Source organism: Astatotilapia calliptera, chromosome 20 (genome assembly GCF_964374335.1).
Source record: "Astatotilapia calliptera chromosome 20, fAstCal68.1, whole genome shotgun sequence".
In the NCBI taxonomy this organism is placed as follows: domain Eukaryota; kingdom Metazoa; phylum Chordata; class Actinopteri; order Cichliformes; family Cichlidae; genus Astatotilapia; species Astatotilapia calliptera.
Window position 1 is genome coordinate 29,786,752 of NC_137441.1, and position 23,026 is coordinate 29,809,777.

Below are 23,026 nucleotides of genomic sequence, written 5' to 3' on the forward strand. Positions count from 1 at the left end.
ACACAACCACCACTTTTATCAACACATCACGTTTTACGCTGTGCTCTTTTCGGGCCAAAGAGATCACTCTTTGGGTTAGAGGCCATCTCCACAATCTCCAAGGAAACACACAATATACACTGTAGTGTGTAACCAAAAACTCTGCAAAGTAAACCAGTTGTCTAAACTTGCTGAAAAACAATGTTTTTGACAGCCAGCCACATTTTCAAGCCAGAAAAGCAAGAGTGAAGATTTCATATACATTTTTCAAAGACGGGATATCAAATACCAATCAAACGTGTTTATCTTTTCGCATGGAGCAAGTGGAATATTTATTCGATCACGTGAAACATTTAGATGTACTAAATCATTATTTGTTTTAGTTTTCCCTTGGTAATTATCATTACGGAAATTTTTCCACTTTCCTGATGTGATTCAAACCGTAGTGGAGCCAGTTCTGGGCTGACACATGCAACATGGACCGAGTTAATGCCATCTGATTTTTATTCGACTAAAGCCTTGAGTTTAGAATTAAATCACCCTGCATTACTGCACTGCTGGTCAGATTTATAGAGGGCACCAAACTGGGATTATATAACAGATATATACTGTAGACTTTTATGGGCAAAGATTAAGTTGAAAAGCTACAATATGCAGTACTATGAAAAAGTCTTCCTTGTAATTTCTTTAGGTAGTCTTCATGAATAGTTTCAAAGCTCTTCTTTGGATGTTTCTGCTTTTTGTTCTGTTCTTTGTCAAGATGATCCCACACTGCTTCAACACTGTTGAGGTCCGGGCTCTGGGGAGGCCCTTAACTGGTAGTGTTTCACTGTGTGTTTTTCTATCCAGGTATGCTTTTACTGCATTGGCAATGTGTTTCCCAATGGTTTTGCATGGTGGATCAAACTCTGATGCCACTTTTCTGTTTTAATATTTCCATCAATTTTGATAAGATCTCCAAAATCACTGAAATGGAGCCCCAAACCATGCCAGAGCCTTCACAGTGTTTTACAGATGGTTATAGACACTTACTGTTGTACCTCTTTCCTGACCTCCGACTGAGGATGACTTGAACGAAAACGTTCAAATTTGGATTCATCGCTCTATAAGACCTGTTGGCACTGATTTTCAATCTGCCTGTTGTGTAGTTTGGCATACCTCAGCCTTTTCTCCCAGTTTCCCTTCCTTAAGAATGACTTCTTGACAGCCACCCTTCCACTGAGACCATGTCTGATGAAGCTTAAGTAAACAGTAGATGGACCACCAGATGGGCCAGACATAGCTCCCATATTCTGTTTCAGGTCCTTGGAGGTATTTTTTTCCCTTTTTGTTAAGGGCGTGACTTTCATACCGTTCATCTGCTGTAGATCTTTTTTGGTCCTCCACTTGTCCAGGATACTTTAGATTTAAGAAAATACTGTACACTGTGCTGAAAGACGGCAAGTTTCAGCTAATAGCTCTCTTTGAATCTCGTTGTTGGAGCAGTTGACTGAGTTCTTCTCACATTTAAGTAAAATTTGTAAGATCACTATTCAGACCAAACTTTTAATTGTAACTTTTGGATTTTTTCACCATATTTGGGAAGATCTTTGCACACTCATGCATGCTGAGGGAAACATTTGGCAGGTTAAATGAGAAAGGGGTGCATATTAAACTGACTAGCTAAACTAAGAAGGATGTGATTTTACAGCATGATGTAAAATCATGTTGTAAAAAGGGATAAGCTGTGGGACATGCTGTGCTTCTGGAGTTAGGCATACTTTCTCTTAGCGATGCTCCCTCATGTGAGGACAAACTAAAGTTGAAGTTAAACAAAATTTCTTTCTTCGAGTGCTGGTTTATGGATGATTTGGCAGATGTCCTTAATCTTGTAAAAATTTCTTTTACTGAACTCACAATGGCCGGCTCCTTTAGAAACATGGTTGTTAAACCTCACACCGCTCACAGCGCACTTTGTCGGCAAACACCGTGTGTGATCACGAGCCAAGACAGAGAGCTGTGAGAGAATGCGAGAGAGGGATGGAAAATTAAGAGGTAGATATGGTGAGCGACATCTGGCTTCCTGCGTACTTAAATTCCCCATTCACCCATTCACTTCATGTCATCAGTCTCTCTGACCCATGTACACGCACCGCTGTTCTTAGCTAAGTGCTGTAGCACACCGGGGACTTTGGTTTGAAAGGGTTGTTTTTGTTCACTATGTACTAGAAACCAGTTTAATGGAACACAGAGTAAACTGGACATCCTAGTGGAAATTTAAATATTGATGCAAATTTGCAGTACATTCTTGCTCCAAAGTAACACAGTTAGATGAAATTATATCCTGTTTGAACCTAAACTCACACATTTCCCTGATGACAAATTCTTCTAATAAAAACTGTCTGAAACCTTATAGGATGCAGCTGAAAGGTATAATAACTCTGTAAATTCACAAATCACAGCAAAACCCCATATGGATTTACTGTTCCAGAGCATAAATACTAATAAAACCTAGATTACACTCTAGTATGAAATGCATTTTTTTTCAATAATTTTTAACATATTCAGTCTTTTTGACTTAAACTAATCAGTGATTGTTCTCAACTTAATCTAGACTGTGAATTAGATACTTTCTTTTAATATAAAAAAAGATAAATTTTCAATTTTAATTATGATAAAGGCAATAGAACATCTCTTCTTTTTGTTTTGGTCAGACTCTCAGTCTGTGATAAATCTGCAGTGAGGTTCCTGGTTTATAATTTACCTTTCAATTCTCTTTGCTGTTACAGTGTTTAACAAACCTTAATGACAAACCGGTGCTGAAATTAAAAGCAAAGCAGACAGAAATACGATGTTTGATTTATGGGTAGCTGCATTTTTACAGGTGTTCCTTTACTGGGAAGGGTAGAAATGAAGTGTAGTTTAGAGGATACCTGTTTATAACACAAGAAGTGCAAAAGGTAATGTAAAAGTAAAGAAAACAGCGAAAACCCCAATAATCATATGACTCCCTATAAGCACTTTAGCAACAGTGGGAAGAAAGAACTCCCTTTTAACAGGAAGAAAACTCCAGTGGAATCAGGCTCACTGAGTTGAGGGTGATGGGAGGAAGACTTTTCAGTTTGATGCAATACCAGTAATATTAAATGAAATGTCTGTTGCCATATTTGTAGCTGATTTGTAACAGAACACTTAAACAGATGTTCTACAAGGAAGGAATTCTGATAAAATGTTAAATCCTCCATCTGTCTCTTCAAGTCATAAATCATCTTTCTACAGGGTGAAACCACTTGAAGCACAGTGTCCACAACCTAAATCAAAATAAAATGACAAATGTAGACTGTGCAGTAAAAAAAACTTTTACTGTGCATCAATCATCGAAGCAGAGCTCTGCATACTCAGAAAAAATATATAAAACACATCATTTTTACCTCTTTCGATTCACTGCTAACAGGTCCCAGCGTGAGAGAGTACAGGACGTCTTTCCCGCCCAGGAATAAACGGTCACGGTATTCATCCAGGAAGACAGCGGTAACAGAGAGGTGGCCATGGTGACCGCTGAAGATGGATGACCTGTTGGTGGACAGCAGGTCTGCAAAGAGAGCAAGGCATTAGTGACAGCAGAAAACATGGAGGAGTGCAGACTAAAAAATAGAACAAAGGCTGTAATATTTTTGGGTGCGCTATTGTCACGACCCTGCTATTGTGCATTCTGAAAAAATGCACTTTTTGCATTATATTTGCTGTATTTTGTATGGGATTCAAAACTTTAGTGTCAATTCATTTCACTGAAATCAAATTACTTCACTGAAGTAGTTCTTGTAGTTAAAACACAGCACTAAAACAATAAGAGGAAATGTTAAATATTAACATGATGCAGTACTGCAGAAATTCATGATACTAAAAGTAAAAGTACCATGGTAACGAATATGGAGCGATTTGGCAGCAGCTTCAAAGAGGTTCTTGCAATAACTCTGCAGGCTAGGTGCAGACTGAGGTGAACTCGAGTTCAGCTAGACACAGGGTGTCTTCTCTTCACACACACATACACTGCATATTGATGCACGTATACGCCACAAAAACCAAACACAAAACCCAACTGCCTGGAAGTCTCTGACAACTTTGACATCTTCTACTCTCTCACCCAAACACGTCTTATTTTTTCCCACTTTTTCTTTGTTTCTGTTCATCTTTATCGCCCGCCACCTTACTTTCTTTCTGTCTAGGTATGAAAATGAGGAGAGAAATGTGTGTGTGTGTGTGTGTGTGTGTGTGTGTGTGTGTGTGTGTGTGTGTGTGTGTGTGTGTGTGTGTGTGAACACGTCGCTGGTATGTCAGACTCTCAGCGGAGGAGTCAGCTCGGGCTGAATCGACTTTTCGTTTGTCTCTCATCACTCATCTGTCACATCGGTTATTTCTCTCCTCATTTTCACTCAGCACAATACACACTGACTAGCATGCACAAACACAGAGAGTGAGAGGGGGAGCCCAAGTCACTCGCCACTCAGCGTGAGTACTGACTGAGTGAGGCAGGAGGGTCCTATGTACCAGTGATACCTTGTCCATCACTGGGGCCATGTACACACAATGGAGCTGTTTTTATAAGAAATCAGCATTTTTCCACATACATAAGCATGAACACTTTTCAGCAGTGCTGCAAGTATGCTTTACTTTCTCAGGTATTATTTCATCACTTATCCACCATTTATTTGTTTTAGCTCACACTCTCATAAAGGCCTTCCAAAGAGGTTTCCACTGATATTGACATTCATTTCATCCTGTGTCTTTGCTGAACAGCCAAAAGTTTGGCTGATTAATGAGAAAATTGCCAAGCAATAGCAATATAAGTTAGGGAGAGAGGAAGTTAGACAAAGTTAGAGAAAGAAAGAAATAATTGGTAAGAGAAGGAATGCAGACATTGAAGAGTTCAGCAACTGGTAAGAGTCTGAAAATAATTAGAAGGCAGACAGACAAAGAGAGCAGTACGACTGATTGATTTCTTGAAACTGGCAGGGCTGAAAAAAATATGCTGGAGAGACAGAAGGAAAGATAACCGACAGTAGCTGAAGCTCAGCAGTCTCTTCCACCCTCTGCAACTTTTACATCTGCCACACAGAGATCCTCCGCACTGTTGCTTTGCTAATTTTCACAAACCAAGCATTTCCAGGGACAGCTTCAACTCAGAAATGAAGCTGTTAGGCTTCTTAACAAGCATAACCCCAGAGCCACGTGGCTGCTGCACTTGAACTGGACTTTATAATTAAAGAATTTATGTAAGGCTTTATGTTATAAAATTCTGTATTTTCTAATCAGGGGCAGAATTAATTTATAGCCTGGCTGCTGACAACATTAATATCTCTTATAGACAGAGAATAGCATTTATCAGTCTTGTGTTTTCTCAAAAGTCCGACATGTTTTGCATCATTAAATCCAAACTCTTCTTTTTTCTTCTTTCTCAATATGAAGTGCGTGCAGTTCTGAGCCATTTGTTTTCCACAGCACAATCGGATTCATTCTGTTTCCACCTACATGCACACAAACCCACTCAGACTGAAAGCAGCCTTTCTCCCTCCCGTTGTTTCTCATAAATTACTCGATTGTATACACAAATCTTCCTCAAACCAAAGCAAAAATGCAGCGACATAAATACCAGAGCGCACATACACAGAGACACCAGCAAGCACACCCAAACAGAGAGGAAAGGTGAGCTGACAGCTTCCATCTGTAGCTTGTTATCACTCTAGCAGCTCATCACCTCAGTGTGGAAATCACGCCAGTGTCTCACCTCTCACCAACCTCTCCCCCTCTCTCTTCCCTGCTCTCTATCCAGCTTCACCTCACCTCTTCTGCGTCTCCACCACACTCAGTCTCTTCTGTCTATCCATCTTTAATGTCCTTACTTGAAGTCATTTTTGAATAATAGAGTCTTAAGTTTCATCTCTTGTTTCTTTCTGTCTTCCTGTCCCTTTTGCTACTTGATCTTTATTCCTTGTCTCTCTTCTTTTTATCCATCTTTTTGCGCAGTCTATATATACATCCACAAATTCATGACAGCATCCATAGTGAAACATCTGTCTTCAATGTGCATTATTTCCCTAAAAGCAGTCAGCCAGTGCTGCACTGACAAACAGCAGATGTGCCAAAGCAAAGCGACACGCGAATGAGCATCTGGTTTCACTGTGTCAACCCTCACGCAGTCTCACCCGCTGCAAAGATGTGTTTGCAATAATTTATTATTGATTTGTTTACATTTCACTCTTCTGCACAATCGGTCTAAGGCATGCCCTGGTGTTTGTCAAATCTACACGTCAGACGTGTGGACTTTGCAATCTCATTCACTGCTCCTGTTTTGCATACTACTCTTTGATCCAGGAGCCTGTGCAGTGAAGGAAAGAGCATGAAAAGGAGGAGAAGTGAGGTAAAATTGAGGGCACCACCACTGCCTGAATAGATTTTAATTTGGTTCTTAACTAGGAGGTATCACATGTTCTGCTGAGAAAACTTATCTGCAACTGTTTTTTCCATCATGTTAAGCAGTATGGCCTCTCCGTGTGGAGTTTGCATTACCTGCGTGGGTGTCTCTCTGATGTCCAAAGGCATGCATGTTTGGCTATCTGGGGGCTCTAAATTACATGTAGAAGTGAAAATTGTGTGTCCAGATTGGATCCTACTTCATGTCCAATACACGCTGGAGAATGGATGGATGGACTATGACTAGACCACTAATAATGCTGCCAACTTGCAGACTCCCTCAGAGCAGTGGTCGGATTTTGCGGTCAGACTGAGGTTGAAAGGCTGAAACACAAAAAGTAACTGGACCTGGACAATCAAATGAAATGAATGAAACCAAGAAGTTAAAAAAGTTGGGGAGATTAATGACACACTATTAAGCAATTTTTCTTTTAAGGTTAAAAAAAGACACTAAAATTCGGTAATTGTGGATTAGGAGTACATGCAGTATTGTGCAAAAGTCTTAAGATGTCACTTTCACATACTGCTCTTCTGCTATATTTGAACTTTTAGGTCTGGAACTTCTTCTTTTGTCCCCTTTGTTTAAGGAAACCACACTGAGATATGCCAAAAGAGCCATGAAATCTTTGGGAATCAGCTTGTTGGTGCAAAAATACTGTTTTACGCCTGTCCAACTCTGTTATCTTTGTCATGTTTCATTAATTTTAATGATGAAAAGGGAACAGAATTTGTGATAGTGATGTGGCAGGCTAGTAAAAGCAAAGGGTCTAAAGATACAATTTAAAATTTGTTCTTTGCTAACTTGTCTCTTATGTGCAGACACAACACACAACACGGAGGGTACATCCCATGGGTTGTATGCTTTAATGATTCAAAAGTAAGTGCTAAATGGCTTTACAAACCAGAAATGTTTCTCTGAAAATAGGCAAGTTAATGATGAGACTGAAAATGAGTGAGCTGTGATCTTGAGCGGTGTCTTAAGACTTCTGTGCAGCACTGTATGTTGCTGTGTGGGTCACTGATGTCTGGTGCCACAAAGTTTGCTTAAAATTTTAAAATATTGCCAAACAAGTGAATAACAATGAAAAGAAGCTTTCATGTGCAGCAAATATGCCTTTTTTCAATGAGTACCTGTACAACTTATTATCACACACACCATATTTAAAGAGTGTCTATGCAAAGTCGCAATATTTAGGAGGGATTATTAACACAAAATCTCAATGGTAAACCTAAGAGTCAGTGTTTTATTGCCAGCAACACACACTTCTGTCTGCACTGTCCGCCAGTCTGCTGCTGTCATTTTCATGGCTCCATTTAGTGATGAAGAATAAATGTAAGAAGCTGGTTTGAACTGAGAATTTTATTAATGGACTATCGGAAACAAAAGAAAAAGTGGGTTAGATAACAAAGTGAAGAAAAGTGAAGAAAATATAATATACAAATTGGGCACAAGCAAAGTATAGGTACAAGCTATGTTACGATATATATATATATATATATATATATATATATATATATATATATATATATATATATATATATATATATATATATATATATATATATATATATATATATATATATATATATTAGGGGTGCAACGATATTCGTATCGATATTGAACCGTTCGATACAGTGCTTTCGGTTCGGTACGCATATGTATCGAACAATACAACATTTGTAATTTATTTTATCAACTTTCCTTCTGACGATGCTGTCTGTGTTGAGCGCTCAGTGAATCTGCGTTCGACTGCTCCGCCTAGGGTCGACAGTGCAGCCTAGGCGGAGTAGTCGAACGCAGATTCACTGAGCGCTCAACACAGACAGCATCGTCAGAAGGAGGAGCGCAGGGCAAGCTAGCGAGACAGAAGTTAAGCTCTCCTTACAACATGGACCTCCCCCACCCTCATTCAGATCTGGCGTTTGGAATTATTTTGGTTTTCATGTGACGTATGACCCTGAAGATAAGCGAGTCATGGACTAAAGTAAAACAGTATGTTGGATGTGCCATGCAATGCTCAATTACATGGGTGGGAACTAGTGTGTTAGCGCAGTTAGCTCGTTAACGTGTTGGCCATCTAGCCCCATGCACGGGGCGATCGGCGGTAGCTCGTTAACGGAGATTTGCCGTGTTGTGGCGTTAAGGTCATTTCAACGAGATTAACCTGAAAGCACTAGTGGGAACACAACGAATATGACTGCACATTTACGCCGACATCATCCTAGTGCAAAGACAAGTGGAAGCAGAAAAAAACCAAGCAAGCATGCTACTAACTTTAGCCGAGTCATTTAGACAGCTGTTTAATATGCTGCTGAGAATATAGCCCAGAAGAAGCGGATAGTATAGCTTTTATTTTGGAAAGAGACATTTCTCTGTAATAAACTCTCTTTTCCAAAGATGAGTGATTCCTCAATCAGATACAGGGCTCGCTAGCCCGACGTCCCGGGGCTAGCGATTTTTTCAGTCGGGGTACCAAAATCTATCTCTGCCCTGCCCGTCGGGCTTTTGTAGGAAGGAAAAATATATGTCAATGCTTTTGCATTCTTTCAGAAATGTAGCTGGGTAATTATGTCATTGGCATCGGTGAGCCACTGTCAATATGTGACATATTGAAGTCGCGTTTGAATTTGCGCTTGTTTTTTTGCTTTCACTTTGCAATCGTGCAAACTGTGTATAGAGAGCGACAGTACTGATCTGTGAGTGATGATAATTCGTGCACCAATTCCTCTGACCTCGTCTTATTAATCGTTAGCTTACTATGCAAACATGACAAGTGAAATCTCCCGCAGCAAGCTTAAACATGTGAGAGGTTGATCGCGCAGAGAATCGCTGAGCTTATGTGAGTGCGTGTGTAAAAGCATTTCAGTTCTGCTGAGCCAAATAAGACAGGTCGGGGTGAAGAAGTGACAGCCAAAGAAAAGCTTACCACAAAACGGAGAAGTTATGACAAATCAGACTATAAGGCAAAAAGAAAGTGCAGCTTTAAGGTTTCATGGACAAAAGAATTTCTGTGGCTGCAATATGATGAGCTAAATAACCAGGGCTGCACATAAGTGGTCCGCAGGTGCGCATTCGCTGTCAAAATAAAAAACACGCACAAGGGTTAGGGTTAAATTTAAAAACTGTACTTTTGAGTTAAAATATATATTTATAATTTTAATAAATGACAAATAAAAAATGCATGAACATTTTTTTTGTATCGAAAAAATATCGAACCGTGACACCAAAGTATCGAACCGAACCGTGAATTTTGTGTATCGTTGCACCCCTAATATATATATATATATATGTATGCACATGCATACATGTCTGATAGTATCAGTGTTATTGTTGGCTCGGCAGGAGAAAAGAACACATCTGATGCCTATTAGACCCCCTGAGCTACAAAATACGCGCTAGTAGGGCACACATGCATGCCATAATGAACCAATAAGGTCAAACTATCCTTGTTCAAACCACATCTGTGCACATCTGAGATGACAAAACTTACTGTCAGACGCTTTCTCTAAATATTGCTCTTTGATGTTTTATTTTCACGAGCTCTGATACCAAAAAACGCACACACCCACATCCACAAACAGAGGCTCATTACACTGCTGACAGACTTCCCAGGGTATCATTAGATCTTGGCTGTATATTATTGCAGAGTGCCAAATATCTCTGGAATCCGCTGCGTGCACAAAAAGTCATCTCACAATGCTTCTCCTTCTCTCACCTCACCCACTCCTCCTGGGCTTCATCCTCCTCTCAAGGATATCAGATTCCCTCTCATCCTTTACATTTTTCCTCCTCATTTTTACAAGAGCTGGAAAATTCCTCAGAATTATGGACCTCTTCCTGACCTATGTCCTCGCTTTTTTTATTTCCTTCTTGACAGCATATGCAAAGAAAAAAAATGCACAATGTAATTCTGCTACATTTACTGTTAACTACTTACCTATTGCATTTGACGCTTCATCACAGACTTTACTTTTCTCTGGGTTGATTTGTTTACATTATGGCATGCTTGAATTAGGTATACTGTTCCACAGAGTTTCACCTTTCCTTTTTCTCTCACTTTTTCTTTCACTTTTCTATCACTTTCAGCTCAGATTGCCTCGCATTTATTGATAATCTGAGCATTTCTTTCAAAAATTTGTCTCAAAAAACTTATGAAGCAACTTAAGGCAACTTTTGTTGTGATTCGGTACTATATAAATAAAACTGAACCGAGTTGAACTGCAAAATTACTCAAAGCATTCAGAAAAAAGAAGACTAAAACCAAGAGTCACTCTCTGCTGGTCATTAGAAGGAATATGTCTCTTCGTTTGCCGCACTTTTTGTAGGTCAGTGATGTCCATCTATTATATACAGTCTATAACACTTCCTAAAATATAACCCATTTATCTAAAGCCTATTAGCAAACTGACACAATAAACAGATTAAAATGGTAAACACAAGCTTCAAATCTTCATCTTCACATTGTTTGAAAGGATCCATGTTAGTCTGTTTGTGCTAACAACCAAACTAAATGTGAGTTTTACTCAGAGTAAAGAATAACTTTCAGACCTTTGCTGAAAGTTATTCTTTTTTTAGTGAGGTAATCAACCTCTTCCCATTCTACAGATTATCTGTTTTCTATAAATGAGTTATAAAAAAAATGTATCCTCAAGAACAAAACTGAGCATAGCACTGAATTTCAGTTCACAAATACTGCAATCTGATATTAAGATTTTTTTTAATAACAGCTGTGATTGTAGCCTCTGTCACATTCTCACACAAAAAACACTTTTCTATACTCATGTATGTAAATTGTGTCCTGTAAGATAATTATTTGGGGGGGGGGGGGGGGGGGGTTCTACTCATTTTGCTGAAACTGGAGAAGAAATCTAACTAAATATGTAATTTTTTCATGCAGCTTGCACATATCACCCATGTGCGATCTATTTAAAAAAATTTTACGCAATTATTTTGAAAGTATTAATTTGCAGCTATTAATTCCCACATTACATTTCCCCAGGATTTATCCTGCAGATAACTCATGACAAAATAAATCCTGGGATTTCCTGCCAACCTGTTACTGCTCCTCACTGCAGATGTCATTCTACCCTCACAGCTCACATTTTAATGCAGCCAGTCCTTTATGACATGTGATAAAAACTGAGATGAATTTCAGAAAGGGAGCACAATCTTACGTGGGATTTTCAGTTTCTTTATTTTCTTACTTCCTGAATCTTCCTTCTGTCACAAAATTCTGACACACGCGTGCACGCACGCACACACACACATGCACGCACGCACGCACACACACGTACGCACACACACGTACGCACACACACGTACGCACGCACAAGTAGTCAAAGCATCTTCTCCCTAAGTCGTCTCAGGATGCTTGTCAGTATTCCTGTTATTCGATCTTCCCTCTTGGTCCAATCAAAACACAGCGTAGGGTGTTACCTCATCACCCTCAATTCCCATCAGGTCACCCCCCTCTTCCCTTATTTCATCATCTCTACCTCCTCTCTTTCTCTCCTTATCTTTCATCCTCTCTGACAGCCAGATGCTTTCTTTTTATCCAGCTTTCTATTTTGTCCTCTTTCATCTTTTCTTCCTACTCCCGTTTTTAATCCACTCTAACTCCATTAATCAATTTTACCACACACTTTACTCTTTATGTCTTTCATCCAAACTGATCCCTCATAAACTCCATATCTCCTGGCCTCAGCTTTCCTCCATTCTTTTCATCATCCTTGCTTCTAACCTCTCTTAATCTCGCTCTTTCTCCCATTGTTTCAGAAATCCTTCTGTCTTTTCCTGTCAGGCTCTTATTTAATATCACTTCATCAGTCCTACATCACACTTAACTGTGTGAGAGAGAAAAAAACAATGCTGCATCTTTCTAGATTTTCTCCTCAGACTCAGCTTTTTAATTTACAGTTTTGCTCCCAGCCATTGCTCCCTCGATGCCTCCAAATCTGTATGAAATTCTGTGATGTCACTTGTTTTTGCAAAAACAATTCAACCAGATTACAGCTGGCCTCACCCACGCTTTATCTAAATGCAACAAAATGAAGACAAATATGCATTTAATTCCTCATTCCTAAATCAAATCCACTGATTAAATGATTTTAGGACTACTGAAGTAGCTCTGCTGTAATCTGCTGCTGCGCTAATGAAGATGAACGATGTCGCTGCGCTGCAGATCATTTCTAAAACATACAAAATATTTCAAATTCAGTTTTGAAATGTAATAAAAAAAACAAAAACAACAAACTGATTGATTTGTTCTGTTGTAGCAAAACGAATCAGGATTCAATTAAAGACAGAACGCTTAAAATCGGACAGCTGGTTGCAATACACGTTTGGCTGTCACAGTAGCAAACACAAAGATGCATTCACGCATAGAGCCTTCCTCTGGTATAAGTTAACGGCCATGTTTGTATGTTTGCAGTCGCTGTTTAATAGATCCATCAGTCCACAGTGGAGTCCTTTGTGCTGTGTTCTTCTTGTCAGCAGCTCTTGTGGAACTAATTGACTGCTACAAGCTTGAGTTTGTTTGTTTCGGTGGCAGGGGTGAAGCATCTCCCTACATGTGGCTTGTAATGCCCCTCGCCCAGCATTAGAGAGGGCTCTGACCTGTTTATCTGCCATTTCACTTTGGCTTGGAGCCAAAACACTGAATGGTAGCACACTACAATGACGTGAGTGGGCAAGAGGAACCCTCTTTGTCTCTTAAAGGGTTTTTGTGTCCTTTTTTGTTTGCTTCATTTCTGCTGGAAGACTCAGCTGTACCACATTTCTATCTGAAATGCTTACTACTCCCTTTATGTCTCCAGAGAAAGAATACATAAGCAATGATAAATTCATTTATCTGTCTCAGATCAAGAAAATGAGTGGCTGAATGATGTTTGTTCCTCAAGCTGGAACAGCAGGACTTTGTATGAAAAACACTGGCAAGGCATCTGTCATTTCAGCACCACAGCCCTGCATGCTCTTGGCAGATGATGACATGCTGGAGGAGGCCAAGTTCAACATTAGTCCAAGTGAGTACAAAGTTTTCTGTGTGATTTATGTAAAGCTTTTAAAAACTTTGGGTGAACTAACAGTACAGACGATCGTGTAAAATATGTGGACTTTCATTTTAAACCTATATTTCTTTGTTGGCCATAACACAATTATTATTATTTTTTACCTAGGCTGACCATGGACTTCTTGTGATTACAGCATCTTGTTCACTGATTTCAGTTCAGGTTACAGGTTCCAAAAGAGTCTCGCTTGCTCATGCATGCGGCTTGGTGAAATCACCATTTTATTAAAGTGACGGTAACAAACCAACTGGAATGACTTTTACCAGCATAGTTTTATGTTCAAATCACATCACATCTCTGTGTGTGCCAATATCAGTCTCCACATCAATCTCATCCTCATATAATAGCAACTTGACAATCACAAGGTCCTAAATGGCATCATAATTTCATCATGTTGCCTTAAAAAAGACAAAAAACTAACACCTTTGATGATAAAATAGTTAAGAAAATGTTTAACGAGGTCATAAATCACATAAGATGTAGGGTAATTTTCTCATAGGTTTCTACGCAGTCTATTTCTTGCAACCAGACATGCTGCCCCCTGTTGGTCATTAGAAAGGTTGTAGAGTCTCAACATACTGAAGCGATCGTGGCTCACAGAGAGATCATGGCTCAAGAGTTGGGAGTTTGCCTTGTAATCGGAAGGTTGCCGGTTCGAGCCCCGGCTCGGACAGTCTCGGTCGTTGTGTCCTTGGGCAAGACACTTCACCCCCTACTGGTGGTGGGCAGAGGGCCCGGTGGTGCCAGTGTCCGGCAGCCTCGCCTCCGCCAGCCTCGCCTCTGTCAGTGCGCCCCAGGGTGGCTGTGGCTACAATGTAGCTTGCCATCACCAGCGTGTGAATGGGTGGATGACTGGATGTGTAAAGCGCTTTGGGGTCCTTAGGGACTAGAAAAGCACTATACAAATACAGACCATTTACCAAGAAGGGTGTAGTGTATTTTCAATGTCTTCTAACTTTCCTTTGACTACTTTTCCAAGCCTACCTTGAGAGCCTGGACTTGGATGTTTTATGACACTTTTTTGGTCATAGTTTTACCATTTTTCTTTTCACTTTAGTGTAGATAACATGATCTGCAGCTCCACTGATGCTGTCTTCAAGAAGCTGTCAATGATGCTAAGTGCTAATTTGGCAAACAAGCGTGAAAATGTAAGAGACTTCCTAAAAAGCTTTCAGAAAACTTCCTCCTTACTTCTAAGTCTGATTGTTATCAGGAAACAAGACCCAAACTAGATTCAGAGTAGAGAAGACCTATTGTGAAAACCATGGAAGGGGGCGGCTGTGTGTCTTTTGGGTGTGGCAGAGTGTGGAAAGACTAGATAAATAGTTTGTCAGGACTTGAGTCCCCCTCGCTCAAGACAACATAAACCCGGCACTGAGGACACTGAGATTGGTTTTGGCTAGCCTCTTAGCACACATGCACACTCACACATACAGCCATTTACACACACACAACTCTTCTTAACGTGTTAGTCAAACAATTGTGGGCAGCCAGAAAGGCTTCACAAAAGACAGGGATACAGGATACTCCCACTATATGCACAAGACTCACCAGCGCACACACACACACCCTGTAATTCCTGTGTGTAAGTGGCATACTTAGTAATCTACATGACAGATAGTCAAAGCCACATTGTTGGGACTTGAACCCTCAACCTTTGCTTCTCAAAGGGACCAGTGTCTTTCAGTCGTCAGGTTAGCTCCTGTCTTCTCTTTATCCTTCTATCTGTCATGCTTACACCGCTCTCATTTTTCTCTCTCAACCCTTTCAACCTCCTGTCGTTTCCTTTCCGTTTCATTCTCCTAGCCCCTCTCCGTCTTTTATCATCCATTTATCTCTCTCTACTACCATGACCTCTTTTTATCTACCCTCCTCTGGCATTTCCATCTTGTAAAATGCCCCCCCAACTCACCCCAATTCACCATCCTTTTTTCGCTTTCTTTTACAGTCTCTCTATCAAAAATCCCTCATTGGTTTTCTCTCAACATTCACAAATCTTTCATTGATTACCTCTCTCCTTTTCCGTCTCTGATCTTAAAATTTCATTGATGTTTCTTTGCTTTCATGAGCATTCCCCCTCTTCAGTTCATCATTCACCTCACTGATTACTGGGGGCGCATGTGTTAATTCAGAGTTCAGCTTTAGACAGTCGAGCCTTGTAAGGCCTGAGCGCACTGACCTTTTAGGGCATCAATGCAGTGTTTATCTGAACATGTTTTGCACCAGCATTAAGCCATTTAAATCCAACACTGGTTTATCAGTACAGCCTTGAACTTTAAGTGCTATGCTGGGGGGTTATATTTATCTCCTAAGGATAATGAGTAGGTGCTTATCCACAGAACTGCCATGAGTATATCTTAAAATATGCTACAGCTATGTAAACCTAAAATAACTTTATTATTGCTGTCATCTTTCAGAGACTCGCAGAAAAGTGATGGTTGAACATTTGACAGAATAAGGATGTCTTACTTCATATCAGCTATTCTTCATATTTTCCTAATTGTAAGCAAATTCAGTGAAATGACAAATTGACAAAATTAACACTTACACTGTCTGGCACGAAATCACTGAAATAAAAATGCTCCTTATGTTGATAAAGGTATAGCACGTATTGCAAATAGGAGAAACGTGCTACTAAAGTCTGGTCAGTGATATAAAGGGATATATTTTAACCCAAAGCATTTTCCCCTAAAATTTTACCAAGACGTTTTGGTGCCTACAGTAAACCTGCCAACATATCAGTCTGCAACAAGATTGCTTAATTGCGTGATTATGTCCCTCGTCACTCTGTATACCTGTTAATGTGGATGTTTGTTGGTTGTTTATTCTTCTTTGTCAGCAAAATTGTGGTGGACTTCTGAAATGATGATGCATTTATAAGATTCTAAGTTTATTGGAAATGTGATGAGGAGGGGTTTCTGACTAAGTGTCAGGAATGTGTTGGACCAACACAGATGCACATCATAGACATAGCCTCCTCCTCCTGGTGTCTTTATCTTTCTTGTCTTATACTGTGCCATTTTTTTCTTGATCCTTTCCTCTCACGCATACACTATTTTTCCATCCTCGCATCTGCGCTCTGAAACCTGGCTCTGCGTTGATATCAACACATGTCTCACACATTTACTGTCAATTCTTATTTCCCTCGTCACTAATTTCTCCATCTGTGTCTTGTCAGTGATTTTGGCTGGTCACCGTCTGAGGCTTGTCACACGAGGCCACACAAGTGACACTTTGAGAGACACAAATGTGGACATCAGATGCATTAGCTCTCTGATTGAGACACTCTCATACAGTTAACTCTGCACACGCACACATAGTCTAGTAGTTCAGTACATGCAGATGTTTACTTTTAAAAGCAGTACATCTATGTATTTAGCAAGGACTAGGCTACGCACGCGTGCACATTACACACTTCATACACACATAAAACACGCACACTCACACATTAGTGCTTTGTATTTATCTCTCAGACACTCTTCACCCCTCATATCATGCCTGTGGTGTTAGAAACATGCAATGTGTTTCTTCTGTCAGCAGGTCTACATACCAGACAGGAAAGGTCTCATTATGTCTCTGTAGCCTCAAAAACAATTATGGCTGATATTCCCGAATGGGACAAAGTACTATTGTGCCTCTTTTATATTTTATATAAAGCACCTGTGAGTTTAAAACACAAACACACATTTCCACCATGACTAGATTTACAGTAATTATATATTATCAAAACATGCATACAGTTTTGAACTACAGTGACATGTGCAGGCAATGTGTTCACTATGTTCTGAAAGCTCAGCTTTGCATACATGCATTTGTGCTTAAATGTTAATCCACACCCTTCAACCAATCACATTTGCAAATAATTTCACAGTGTCAGACGTGTAAATCTTTGAGGCAACTTCTACATCACTCTTATGATTTAAGCTGTAAGTACCTTGTTTTAGTTGATAAGCTTATATCACGACTAACAAATGTGAAAGCTTAGCTTTCGGTTACATATACCAAAACAATGTTTTAAAACAACATTTGCTTTTTGATTGCTGGAGGCTGTCTGTGGGATAACATGAACAGCCCACTCTGACCCATTTGAACAAACATGGACAACAGTTACATGCTGTTTTGATAGGATGTTTAATGTGCTGTGTGCTTTTTTTGGTAATTGCAGGGTTAGGAACAGTTTACTGCTTATAGTAACTGGGCAGTTCATTAGGTACACCTTGCCAATACCCAGTTGTACCTGCTGTTGACTTCAGAACTGCGTTAATTCTTCATTCGCACAGATTTAACAAAGTGCTGGAAACATTTCTGAGAGACTTTACTGAATAATTATAGGATAGCGTCACACAGTAGCTTCAGATTTACTGGCCACTACATCCCAAAGATGTAGCTGGATTGAGCTCTGGTTACTTTGGAAGTCAATTGAGTACAGTGAACTCACTCAATGTTGAAGAAACCAGGTTGAATTTATCTCAGCAACAACAGAAACAGAGGCTGACTTTGACTTTCAGCACTCGTGATTAGTAGCACATGAGCTTGTCCATTTCAACTTTTCATTAAGACACTAAACACCACTGTTTCAAAGTAACAAGGCAAAAAGAGAAACTCAAAGAAAAGTCCTTGAATTTTCCTGCTGTGTACCGAACTCTTGCCTGAATCCTGGTTTCAGAATTCTATACATAGGTGACTTTTACAGCTTCTTCTATCAAGTTGTTAAATTAAAACTCTGCTGTCTGCCACATCCTGCAGTTATGAAGGCTGTGTGTCTGAGGAAATTACGCACATGGTTTGTTGGCCTAGCAAGTGATGGTGCAGCTGCTTTGATGGGCTGATAGAGAGAAGCAGACACACATCAGAGTGAAAAGAACAGTCCTGCACTGCATCATTCACAAGTTAGAGACTGCAATCTATGAGGCTGCAATACATTCAACAGAACTGAGTCATTTTCACATGTTCTTCTTTTTTCCTTACTATAATGACTGTACGGTAGCGTATTTATGTGTCTGTTTGTACCCTATCTCCTCATTAATCTGTGTGCCAATCCAAATAAAACTTTGCATGAACATCATCCCATATGCAGCAGCAGATCTCAGTAAATGTAGGATTTGCCTCCTTCTGTGTTGAAAGGTTTGCAGATGTGGGTAAACAAGGGGTGATGCGCTCCAGTTGGTGCACCACAGGACAGCTGTGAACTGTGAAACAGCAGCAGTTCAAAGTTCATCTTTAAATTTAAACCTCTAAATGACCTCGTCTATGCATGTTTACAATACCTGATACTCACTTAGATGTTTCTTAGCATTTTGTTAGCACAAGGACAATAATCATACCCTCCATACTTAAATGTTCCATGATTGGAATGGAAAGTAGAAGTTGTGGACCCTCATATGATCCATTTAAATATCACTGGTATAATGCTGCCACTATAAAAAAGTAATTGCAACACATAAACACATGCATAATAAGATCCAGTGGATCATTCTTGGACAAAAACTCACATACAAGGCTTAAAAAAACAACGCAGCACTTTGATTTTGACCCAAAAGCTTAGAGAGCTTTTGAAATGCTTCTTTAGATGCATCTTTTTCTAACTAAGGTGTATTGTACAGCTGAAATCAATAAAGGATCACTACTTTCACTTGGATCAGAACCCTATTTAAAGTCTGTTTCTTGCCATTCCTGCATTTTTTCCAGTTTTATTAAGCTATCTGGACTATTGTTCATGTACGGTAAACTTTAAATATTTGCTATTGAGCCTGCAGGCTAAAGGCTCTCTTGACTGTACGTTAGCATTTTACACAGGCATTTTAGATTTAAACACATGTCAGCTATTACTAAAGCACAAAAAAACCTCTAAAATATTCTTGACTGCCTAGTGCAAACATATATACATTGTAGTTAAAAAAAAAAATTTAAAAAAAAGCTCATTGGCTTGTGTACTAAACCCTCCAGTCTCATTCCTTTGTTTAGCTTTTTTTCTTTGCTGGACTTTCAATCCAGTCAGAGGACTGGGAGCACTTCAGCTGAATGTGACAAAGGCATTAGGGAAGACTACAATAAATGAGGAGGGTGGGAGAAACTGATGCAGACCAGAGGGAAAAGACCCAAAAGATGAAAGGATGGGAGACGGTTTACATTCCATCTGTTCGGACCATCTCCATCTGACTTGATGACAGATTACACTCCTCCACCTAAGAACAACTAACACCAGTCTGCATGTAAGCATCCAGGCAAAGCCAACTAGGAAAACAAACTCATTAATTCACAGGCTGTAAGCAAAAACAAACAGGACCCTTCACACAGAGAGCTAATGCAATCTGATCAGAATGGGACGCTGATGTGAACGTTTGTGTTTTCAAGTGCACCCCCTGCCTTACGCCAGACAAAGTGAATATTGTGTTAGACACGGTGTGTGTGTGTCTAAAGTCAGTGTGGGATAGTGTGTGAGCACACAAGACCCAGAGAATTCGAACGAATAAAAGAATCGGGCCAGCTGAAGGGAGAGGAGAACAAATGAAAGACATACACAGACAGAAAGAGAAAGAAGCTTGATGGGAGATTTGTATAGATGCTTTGCTGGGAGGGCAGGGAGCCCAGCCAACACATCACACATTACAGACCTCAACGCTGCAGCGTCAGCTCACAGATACATGAACACACACATTTTTACTTTTGCACAATCACGTTTTCAGAAAATATAAACTACAATAAATTCTTAAAATATAGTTTTTATAATGAAACAAGTCACAAGGCCATTCAAATGAAAAAGGAAAATTAATGAAAGATTTGCATGTGCTAATGAAAACATTTGAAACTGGGCGCACTTTGCAACAGTCATTAAAATGCTATTGACGCTATAGCCATGTGTTATGTAGAAAAGATGTTTTATCATTAATTTAACTGAATTGTTAAATTCAACAAACCTTTGAATACATTTTTCAAACTATGGTATTTGAAAAAAAACTAAGAAGACAAGAGGGATCCAAGTACTTTAATGGTTCCTATGAGGTAAAAATGGCCTTCTTCCTGCTTGAACTTCTACTAACTAAGTGATTGAAATGAGATAATGACAGCTTTTCCTGTTGCTAAATTACCTCTACATCCTCCTGGGAATACAAACACCCTCTGGGCTTTTGGGGGTTGCAGTGGCATATGCAGCTGATAGAGCACAAGAGAGCAATATAGAGGGGAAGGATAGATGTGAGGCAGGGGAGAGATTAGACTAAAGAGTGAAATGATGAGACACATGTAGAGGTTATGAGAGGTTTGCTTGTAAAAAACAGATGAGGAGGGGAGAGACTTGAATCAATGGGGAAATTATGTAAAATAGGGTAAAGTGATGGGTCAAATCTGAGGTCATGATGAAAGGAAGCAAGAAGCTCCATAATGTTAATCTCGTAAGCAGAGACCTCTCCACACTCCATGTGATGCTCATAAAATGAGAAGTGAGTGTCTTTCGATGGCAAGCTATGAAGAAAAATGGCTCAATATGGATCTGCTTATTGCACCACCAAAGTGAAAATATGGGATTTGCAAACTAGGCTTTGCATGAGCAAATACAGTGAGTCACAATCGTGAGCTTTTTCCATTTCTAGTGTTTGCCTGGGGCCTGACTTTATTTGCGCCGTAACAGAAGTATCTCCTCCCTGCCTCTTCTCCTAAAATGCTAAACAAATTCAGATTTTCATGCCATTTATTAACTTCTGCTCCTCTTGTTGCCCTTTAACCTCAATATTAAAAACCACTTCCATTTTCTCTCCCTATTTTCTATGAGCCTCTCTCGCTCTCTTTCTTCCACTTGTATTTATTTTCAGTCCAGGCAACAGGAAGACAAGCAAGCTCAGTTGGTGACTTTTCCCCTGAAAAAATGAACAGAAGGAAATCCTGTGTGATATCTATCGCTGATGATGATTACAGAATCATTCAAGCCTGAGTGAAACGAAACAATGACAATAGTTTGGCAAAAACCCAGTCAAGCATCACCTAACCACTCATACACTTTACTGCCTCATTATCATTAAACTTGGGTGAGTCATAGACAACAACCGGGCTTAGATTAGAGCCAGGAAAGGAAGAGATCATGTGTGGGAACAAGCCAAAAGATATGGCAATGCTAAGGAAAAATATTTGGTAAACAAGTAAAAATATCTATCATCAAGCAAGCAATTAGTACAGTCATATGTTGGAGAATTGTGATTACGGCAGCGAAACAGCTTGCACACAATGACGCACAAAATCCACCTGTGAGGACGACTGCAGTAAAAACGAAACAAACAACAAAAAAGACCAAGTCTTGCTAAATTCTCCAGTGCTTATAACAATTTAGCAGCAAAAATGTTAATTATCAAACATCCTCGTTTTAGGTACCTATTCCGTCGCAGTTGCCCTCCCTAATAAACTTTTATAGTGAGACGATCGCCGCGGTGTGTCTGACCGCAGAAAGACGAGCCTCAGCCAAATTCTCTCCTCTTGCTGCGCACCCGGCTTGTACTGCGAGCTGTTTCAACCTGCGAACCAGCAAATGCATACATGTGCGTCTCCTAAAGCGCATTAACTCCCTGAAACAGTAGCCCAAAAAAAAAAAAGCAATTTAGCTCTTCCAGCTCAGACCACCACGGAGACGATAAGTGGTTTGAGGAGAAAATGCGCAAAATACAAGAAGCGGTTATTGGAGCGTCTCCAAGTATCAGATAAATATTTCACAACCAAGACTTTTCTCCCGAAAAAAACAAACAACAGGAAAAAACCAAGCGCATAAAATAGTGATGGAGAGCTTTTGCCCATAGATAGATAGATAGATAGATTACCTTTGTGGGACAGTCTCAGCCGTGGCACGTTTAATTTGGTGGCAGAGACGGTGGCGACAAGTAGCGCAACAATAATCATGATAGAGCAAGGTGAAAATATCTTCATCATCCCGAGGAGATGTCCTCCAGCCTTAAGCTGAAGCTGTACACAGGAGCTGTCAAACACAATATTCCCACAGAATTTAAAAGGGGAAAATCCGACGGATCCTTCTTCTCACGATGCCAGCATTTGACTTGGAAGTGTAATTCCCCCCCAGCACGTAAATGGCTCTCTGACACACCAGCTTAGTGACTGAGCCTGGGCTGGTGAGAAGATTTACTGACTCAGCTTCAGCAGTTCACTTCCAACAGCTGCCCCGCAGAAGTCTGTTACAGCCACGGAGAGAGAAATACCACGCCTCAACAGAAGGGAGAGAGGGAGAGCTGTAGTAGCGAGAAGTGACCTTCCCCTTCTTTACGCATAACAGAGCACTCTCCAAACAGACGCACCTGGAAGATGACTTATAGTACAAATTTATCATCATCTGCTAGTGATGGCACTCTAACAGCTTGAACACACAGCTGAGTAAAACTTCTGGAGACAACAATAAAATCTTAACCCCCACTTTAATTCCACCCACATTCTGTAAATATTTCTCAATTGCAGCACATAACAAACACAGAAAGGTTACTGCAGCGTGTAGCAAAAACTAAGGACTCACAAGCTGGACTGTATGCTGATGTGCTCA

The 23,026-nt window shown here is 40.0% G+C and overlaps 1 protein-coding gene across 2 annotated transcripts in view; it reads right to left on the bottom strand.

The window, feature by feature from the left end:
- sema3bl (sema domain, immunoglobulin domain (Ig), short basic domain, secreted, (semaphorin) 3bl) overlaps window positions 1-22,651 on the bottom strand; it is a 59,823-nt gene extending 37,172 nt beyond the window's left edge. For both annotated transcript variants that reach the window (XM_026153636.2, XM_026153635.2), the window contains exons 1-2: window positions 22,299-22,651; window positions 3,390-3,550 (exon numbers count right to left, since the gene is read on the bottom strand). In XM_026153636.2, the coding sequence (XP_026009421.2) occupies window positions 3,390-3,550; window positions 22,299-22,407 (270 nt within the window). In that variant the 5' untranslated portion in view covers window positions 22,408-22,651. The remainder of the gene's footprint in view (window positions 1-3,389; window positions 3,551-22,298) is intronic.
- Window positions 22,652-23,026: the final 375 nt, after the last annotated feature.